The 8,590-nt window shown below is 45.3% G+C and overlaps 1 protein-coding gene across 14 annotated transcripts in view; it reads right to left on the bottom strand.

The window, feature by feature from the left end:
- Positions 1-375: 375 nt before the first annotated feature.
- Positions 376-8,590, bottom strand: part of SEC16A (SEC16 homolog A, endoplasmic reticulum export factor) — a 39,202-nt gene continuing 30,987 nt past the window's right edge. For 8 of the 14 annotated variants that reach the window (XM_083423279.1, XM_083423269.1, XM_083423278.1 and 5 more), the window contains 4 exons: positions 7,870-7,964; positions 7,326-7,400; positions 3,771-3,833; positions 376-3,107 (listed from right to left, as the gene is read on the bottom strand). In XM_083423279.1, coding sequence (XP_083279405.1) covers positions 3,039-3,107; positions 3,771-3,833; positions 7,326-7,400; positions 7,870-7,964 — 302 coding nt within the window. In that variant the 3' untranslated portion in view covers positions 376-3,038. Of the gene's footprint in view, positions 3,108-3,770; positions 3,834-6,240; positions 6,301-7,325; positions 7,401-7,869; positions 7,965-8,590 lie in introns of all 14 variants that reach the window. The other 6 variants (XM_083423274.1, XM_083423267.1, XM_083423276.1 and 3 more) reach the window with 1 other exon arrangement.

The following is an 8,590-nucleotide window of genomic DNA, read 5'->3' as shown; positions in this document are numbered from 1 at the left end:
TGTTCCAATTCTCCCACTTTGATCTTCACAATGACCCTGTAAGGTAGGTAAGGCTAAGAAAGCCACACACTCCAGCTGGCTGTATCCACTGTTAGCTTCTACTCAAGAGCAGACCCACTGAACCTGATTGGACACAACTAACGGCAGTGTATTGATTTCAGTAGGTCTGCTCTGAGCAGATGGCAGTCCTAGTTTTCCAGTTTTTTTTATTAGCATTATTTAAAACATGGTGCTGAGGGGGAGATGCCTATGGTTCTACTGTGGCGCATGATAGGTTCTTCTGTTGTTGTGACCAGCCCCTCCCCTTTGGAAGAGATATACTTTGAGAACCCCAGTTCTTCTGCATGACCCCCCAATAACCACAAGCCAAGTAAATTGTGAAACGTGCTTCAGAGCACAAAATATTTTATTTTTTAAAGAATGTACAGTGTGTTGATTCTAACATTTAGAGAGGACAGGGAGAAGGCTCTCTGTGCCAAGGAAAACCTCTTGAGCTGAGAACATGTTTTGGCGGGTCCACATGAAAAGACACAGAATCAGAGACAGCTGCACAGAAAGGGAAGAATGGCCAGTGGGGCACAAGTATTTGAGAAGACTTGGAAGGTAAAAAAAGAAGCAGCCATCATCACACTGTCAGCAAAAAGTCCAGGGCTCTTGAATGTGGATCGTTAACAATTCCTCCTGAACACAAGTAATCCCTTCTTCACATATTTAAGGCTTTCCAGATTCCAAATATGTGGATTTAACCCATAAACACTCCAGTCAATATTAATAAATCAGTAATAATAATCATGATTTATTTATATGCTGCCCATCTGACTGGGTTACCCCAGCCACTCTGGGTGGCTTCCAACAAATTAAAACACAATTAAGATCAAACATTTAAAATTCCCTATAGAGGGCAGCCTTCAGATGTCGTCTAAAAGTCAGATAATTGTTTATTTCTTTGACATCTGATGGAAGAGCATTCCAGAGGGAGGGTGCCACTGCTGAGAAGGCCCTCTTCCTGGTTCCCTCTAGCCTCACTTCTCGCAGTGAGGGAACCACCAGAAAGCCCTCAGAGCTGGATCTCAGTGTCTGGGCTGAATGATGGAGGTGGAGATGCCCCTTCAGGTATGCAGGGACAAAGCCGTTTAGGGCTTTAAAGCACCAACACTTTGAATTGTGCTCGGAAACGTACTGGGAGCCAATGTAGATATAATTTGGGACCAGTGTTATATGGCCCCAGAAGCTGCTCCCCATCACCAGTCTGGCAGCCGTATTCTGGATTAGTTGTAGCTTCCGAATCACCTTCAAAGGTAGCCACCCCATACAGCACATTGCAGTAGTCCAAGCGGGAGAAAACCAGAGCATGTACCACTCTGGCGAGACAGTGTGCAGGCAGATAGGGTCTCAGCCTGTGTACCAGATGGAGTTGATAAGATAGCTGCCCTGGACAGTGTTGATCTATGCCTCAATGGACAGCAGTGAGTCCAAAATGACTCCCAGGCTGCACACCTGGTCTAAGGAGTCGAGTTACCCCATTCAGAACCAGGGAATTCCCTGCACCTGCCCACCCTCTGTCCCCCAGAAACAGTACATCTGTCTTGTGAAAACTCAACCTCAATCCATTAGCCGCCATCCATCCCCCAACTGCCTCTGGACACCCATATAGTATGTTTACCACCTTCATTGGTTCCGATTTAAACAGGAGCTAAAGCTGGGTATTATCCACATATTGGTGAGCATCTAGCTCAAACCCCCTGATGATCTCTACCAGTGGTTTCAGTGTTAAAAAGCATGGGGGAGAGGACAGAAACCTGAGGCACCCCACAAGTGAGTGCCCAGGAGTCCATTCACTTCCCACTCCTTTCTGGACACGGTGCAGGAGGAAGGAGCTGCATAACAGTGCCTCCAACTAAACATCTCTTTCATCTCTTCAGCATGATTGGTTGTGGTGGGTGAGTGAATTGGCTCCATCACTACCAGAGCAAATCTTAACCCAGCACATAAATAAATATTTAAGTCTCCCTCCTGTTGGGGTTCTGTCAAGCTTAAGAGGGTGTGAGTGTGGCCTACTTCAAAGGGAAGGTTGGCTGAATCAAAATCTGCTTGATTTAATAGAATACCACAGTGATCCTGATCATGAAGTAAAGAGAAAGACCCTCCCCCACTTAAAGAACAACCTTTAAACCATTACTGCATTAATTTAGAGATTTATAACCAAGGGTTTGAGAGAGAGAGAAAGAGAGAGATATATTGCACTTCAAGAGGAATCGCCAGAGAGAGAAGAGCATCATCTACCATATAAAGAGCTTCTGGGAGTTGTTTGTTTTTTTAACTATACAGTGGCTGCAGAAGGAGCCTAAACACAAACTACATACATACTAGAGAAAATCCACTTCCAATTAATTTTTAATTACAAATCACAGTTTTCCTTTTTCCTTTTTTAATTCATTATACATATATCTATTTGGATGAGCTATGTTTCCTGCCTCCCACTCAAAGGGAGGAGGTGTATTGTGGGAGAAAGGTCAATATGTCAAGAAAAATCCCAGCCAAATATCTCTTAAATGCTTCAGGATAAGCAACAAATGCAGGCTGGTGGTTTTATATGCATAAAACTGTGCCCCAAGCCCTGTAAGGCCACAAACTGCAGTGTTAAAGGTGACAAATATCCCCCTAAATATTGGGAAAGAGCTCCCCTTTCCTAAAGCATTCAGAAACCACTGAAGAATATATGGATTCCAATCAAAGTCAGCCAAAGGGTGGGGGGGAGGACAGCCCTCTCCCCACCTCTCTTTTGATTCTTGCAGCAGAAAGTAGCCATTTCATTACTGGGGATTTGTCTCTCTCTGGAGTTAGAACACTCCAGCTGGCTTTTACGTAACGGGGTGCATTTGATGACTGATGCAAGTCAAGAGTCTCAGTGGGGAAAGCCACCAAAACGAATCTTCCCCTCAATATGAGAGAGGACAGATTCTGTACGTGGCATGGGATTTTGAGAAATTCTTTGTAAATTCATGTGTGACGGGCCCAGGTGACAGACTTGCTGGATGCTATTTTAAGGTGGGGTATTTTCTCTGTCCAATTCTGCCATGTCTTGAGTTTCCTGAAGCTGCAGCAGACTGGAAAAAGACAAGAAAAAACAAAGCTGAATCCAATTTCTACCTACACAAGAGAAGAAAAAAAATCAACAACCCACAAACAGAACATTTTTTTTATTTATTAATTTTGTACAGCGCCCTATACTCGTATGTCTCAGGGCAGTTCATACCAGGGACATTTTCATAAATGTATGGGAACACTACTTCCCTTTGACTCCAAGTTGAATAGATAAACTCAAAATGCAAAGCATCTGGAATTCTTTGCCAAATCAACCTGAATCCCCAAAGCTGAAAGGCTTTTGCAAAAGCATCCCCCAAGCAAACCTGTGGGCTGAGGTGAGACACAAAGAAATGTCTCCTGGTCAGTGGTTCCTCCAAATGTTGCAGGACACCAACTCGCAACACCTAGGGAGAATTTGCCAAGCCAACTTAGGCAAGCTGTAGTCCAGCAACATCTGGAGGCCCAAAGGTTTCCCGCCACTCCCTGCTCTTGACCATTTACTCACCCCACCCCCAAAAGAATATAGGCTTTGCTCAGGATGTAAATTATGGGATGTTTTTGCAACAACTCCTCTGTGACCCTCATAACTCCCATCTGTAGAATGGGCAGAAGAGGGATGATCTCCCTTACCAGGGGGCATGTACATGTGTTTTTTGTGTGCTTCCAGGAATGAACAACGTTACCTGCACAAACTGGGAAGGGTTGTAAAACTGGACTGTGCCGGCTGGGGGTCCTCCTGAAGGTGGCTGCAGTGGAGAAGGAGAGCTTTCCATTAGTGAGATGCAAACAAAAAGAGGCATCACCGTTTCTTACCAAGTTCATTTTGTGCACTTGACAGATGGAAGGAAGAGGTTGCATAACACCGCCAGCGCCCCCAAGTAGGTGCAGAGCAACAGAAGTTTGTTGTTATACATGGATGGAAACACACAAGACACACACACAAAAGGAGCTAAACCCACGCATTCTTGCCCCCCCCCCCAGCGCTTCAAGAAGTTTCCCACATTGTCAACAGCAGCAGCAGGGTGCAGGGTCATCGCCAAACCAAGGCACATGCACAGACCCAAAATGACTTGCTTGCTTGGGGCATGCGGGAGGAAGAGCAGAAGGGGTTAATGGTGGCCAGTTGCTTGAGGAAGCACCAGCCAGCAACCTGCATTAGTGAGGCTTATGCCTTGCTTGAGAACCGCATGGTGGACTCGCCCCAATTCATGTTATCAGAGGAGCCCCCCACCCCCCACAAAAGTATAAGAAGCATTTGGCTTCTCCCTCACAGAGCTGGGGGAAAGACTTCTGCGGTCCTTGCATTTTAAAGGCTAAGAGGCCCAGATGAAGAAAACCTGCTTTGGAGGCTCCTCCAAATGTAAAAGGCCTTAACCCAGACAGATCGATTATCAGATCATTTCGATCTCCAGAAATTGCGCTGTTAAAAGCACCACAGCGTCCATTCTACATTTGTGAAAATTCAGTCTTTTAGTGTGGTAGGAACTCTGGAACTCCCTGCTTATTGGTGTTAGGAAGGCGCCCTCTTGCTCTATTGCTTTAGATACCTGCTGAAAACCTTTCTGCTTCAGCAAGACTATCCAGACCCATTTGCTTGTTTCATAAAAATTATACACCTCTCAAATGTAAAAAGAAAACGCTGGTGACCAAATGGGGTGACAGATGTCGCAGCCAGATCGTGCCCTCACATCCAAAAGGAAAACCTCAAAGCGGTTTACCAAAAATTAAATAAAACAAAAGAATAAAATTGACACTAAGAAGAATTTACAGTAACAATTTAGGAATTTCAAAAACGTAAAAATAGCAGTAGACTTAAAACAGATTAAAACTTGCATCAACTTTCTAAACATCTGGGCAGGCTCATCTAAACAAGAATGTTTTAGCAAGTGCTGAAAAGAGTACAGGAAAGGTCTGACATCAATAGGCAGGAGGTTTCAAAGTGCATTGGTGCTACCTGACTAGGAGATCCAAGTTCTTACAAATGGGAAATGGGTATTATGTGGCACCTGTAACAGTGCCTGTTCTGTTTATAAATTTTCGAAACAAACCACCACACAGAGGCGGCTAGTGACGTCTTGGCCCTGTGGGCGGAACCTCCAGCCTGGCTCTCCTCAGGTCAACACCTCCCCTGCAAAGCATCACACAGAGACCAGAGTGCTTTTGGTACATCTGATGCACCACCATGCAGTGGCTGTAAAAACCTTGGTCTGCCACATTCCCTCTTTTGCCCAGGGAAACAAGGACTTTCAGAGAGAGAGAATTATTTTTAAGCAGAACAGCAACATGTCCACTTGGGGATGGCACGTGTTCCAGGTTCCCAAGTATCACTCCCCTTGTACAGTAGCCTTCAGCATTATGGTGCTAACTCCACTTCAGAGGTTGTAGGACTACAACTGCCATCACGCCCACCCACTGTTAGGGACCATGGAAGTTGTAGTCCAGCAACTTCTGGAAGGCACCAAGGTTAGAGGAAGCCACTGCAATAGTATTTGAAGGGCAGTAAAAACTCATATCTGAGTGTTTGACATGAGAAGAGTTTAATTTGCTGGGTTCTTCAATGCTGCTCTTGAGTCTTTGTTGCATTGGTTTCAATGTTCTTTGTGTTAAGCTTTAAAGATTCATCATGTTTATCTTTATGCTTTTCCTGTTTGAAGTACAATGCCCTGAATATTCATATCAAACACTGTCTAAATCAGCCTTCCCTTTAAGCTGTAGTTCAACGCTGGTCCAAGAATTCCAACAAATAAATATGGGGGGGGGGGTTACCACCATATTTTGAGGACTGGAATAAATCCAGCTCTCAGTCCTGAGTTATTTCTTCCAGCAAAGACTAAGTAAGTTGTGTCCGTCCCCCACAGAAAGAGGTGGAATGTCCAATGCAGTCAAAATTCTCAAAGGGAAGGATTACTAAGAGAGGAAGGAGCCCAGCTAAACTTGGATCACAACTGTGACTCTCTAAAGGCAAGGAGGAATTCTTCATCTTTGTGGCCTCATGTTAGTCCCATGAAATGCAGGTAGGAGAAGATGTGTATTAAAAAGTAAAGCAAACATAAAAGGGGGGGGGGGAGAGAGAGATGGAGGGTAGGGAGGATGAAGAGAGAACTCAAAGAGGGAGAGAGCCAGGGTTAAGGAAGGATGGCCAGCCAAATGTACCTGATTAAAATGCTGGCTTACTTCACGTGATAATGAGCTCATTGAGCTAGAGCGCGAAAGCTACAAAACAGCAAAAACACACACATACACACACACACAACAACACACACAAAAAAAGGGAATCAAAAAGTCATCATGCAGGCTTCTGCCTCAAGCTCTCTGTTCTCCTATTTTCAATAAATGGGGTGGAGAAAGGACCTTCCAGCACCAATGGTTAAATGATATGAATTACAAAAGGAGGTAAGTTAGCTTAAACTGCAGAAATAAAAAATAAAAAGGCAGGAGAGTAACTTCTTTGGTTAAACACACCCAAGATGCAGCTGGTAATGGTGCCTGCCTACGATTTGTAAATCTAGTGGGGTTACGGTTATGCATCTGCATGGCATTTAGTATGATAAACCACACACATGCACAGAGGGGGAAAGAGGAGAATCTACCACCCTGCTTTTTCACATAAAAAAAGAAACTTCCTCCACAACCTCCTTCCTGTGGGGAAAGGCCACAGCTCAATGGCAGAGCAACTGCTTTTCATGCAGAAGGTCCCAGGTACAGGCCCCCATGGCCTCTCCTGGCAGGGCTGGAAATGTCCCTCCTTGTATGAAAACCATGCAGAGTCACTGCCAGTCAGTGAAGACAATACTGAGCCAATGATAAGGCAGACTCCTCTGTTCTTTTATGCAGAGACCTGTTCAATTAGCACCCCCCACGCCCACCCCCTGCCCAGCCTGAAAGAACAGCCTGCTGGAACAGACCAAAGGCGTGGCATTTAGTCCAGCCTCCTGTTCACACAGTGGCCACCCAGATGCCCCAAAGAGAAGTTCAAGAGCAGGATTTGAGCACAAGAACACTCTCCCTTCCTGTCATTTCCAGCAACTGGATTTCAGAAGATGACTACCTCCAAATGCCAAAACAGATCTGAAAAGCCTCTGCCAACTACTCCTGGTTCTGATTTTGGAGGTAACACGAAACTTCAGGGGCAAATCTGCTCATGACTCAGTTACCTGCTGCTGCTGTCCCTTTATCTAAGGGTTTAGGACTTGCCTGTAGAAGTCCCCCCGCCCACCCATTTGGCCATGCAGACCTACCTCTCCAGGCTGGGAGTCCTCTGGGTTGGAGGCAGGGAGCTCAGAGCCAGGTGGCAACACGGCAGAATTTAAGTACTCCAGGGAGAAAAACAAAGAAGCAGAATTAGGTGGCAGAACAAACCAGGGAATGGGACCCTAAAGGCCCAGCAAAATGCTACCAACAATCCAAAGATCAATAGGCTTTTGAAAAAAATAGGTATTTTACGAAATTCTTTTCTTAAAACAGAAATCCTGCTATGGGACAAATCCATATCAGTCCCCAACAAGGGTTGTGTAACCTCCTAAAGACTTATAAGCGACATGCTGGATCAGGCCAAAGCGGGCCCATCTGGTCCAGCCTCCTGTTCTCCCAGTGGCAAACCAGATGCCTATTATGCCACAGGAAGGACCTGAGCACAACAGCAGCACTGCCCCCACATGTGTGGTCTGATTCAGAGGCACACTGCCCCTCCAGCATTGGAGGCAGAACATATCCATCAAGTTAGTAGCCACAGGCAGTCTTAATATTCTCTGAGAACATGTTAACACTGCAAATCCAACTTACTGAGGGTTCTGCAGCCATTCCAGGGTTGCTCTGGCTTCCTGGCACCAGCTGCCCTCCCGCCCCTTTCTCCTCCAAAGGCAGCTGATCCTCTGGAACTGCAGGAGGGACACCCCAAGTTAGTACACAAAACAAGCTTTGCATCTCTTCAGACAGGGTGGTTGCACCCAAAGGTGCGCATGGGAGAGGCCAAGACTGAGCAGCCCATTTTCCAAGGAGAAAAGACCACAAGCAAAGGATAACTCCTCTTTGCCCCTGAGAGTAGGTGGGACTAGCAAGTAGATCTTCCACCTGCTGCTGGACTACAACTCCCATCATCCATGATTATCAGCCATGCTGACTCAGGGGCTGATGAGAGTTTGAGTCCAACGTTGTTTGGAGGGAAACAAATTAGCCACCTCTGCACTTTAGAGCTTTCCATGATTTGCCAGAAAACAGCTGTCTGCGATAAAAAGTTTCACCCTCTAAATTGAATAGGGGTGGGGAGACTAATTGCTGTTTGTTAATGGGATGTTCTACACGGTGTCTACATTTCAGAGTTACGAAGCCATAAAAGATTGTTTGCTTCATATTGTATACTCTACTCTAAATATGTTTTTTAGTATTTTCATTTTTATGTTGTAGAAACTCATGTTTATTTAGCACCTTGGCTTTTACTCTTTTAGATCTATTGATCAATCGGGGAATATATTCTCTAGTGCTGGCTGTTCAAACATCAAGTCAA

The sequence above is a fragment of the Podarcis tiliguerta genome, assembly GCF_965153285.1.
Source record: "Podarcis tiliguerta genome assembly, chromosome: Z".
In the NCBI taxonomy this organism is placed as follows: domain Eukaryota; kingdom Metazoa; phylum Chordata; class Lepidosauria; order Squamata; family Lacertidae; genus Podarcis; species Podarcis tiliguerta.
The sequence above is the reverse complement of the archived record's forward strand: the minus strand, read 5'-3'. Positions and strand labels throughout refer to the sequence as shown.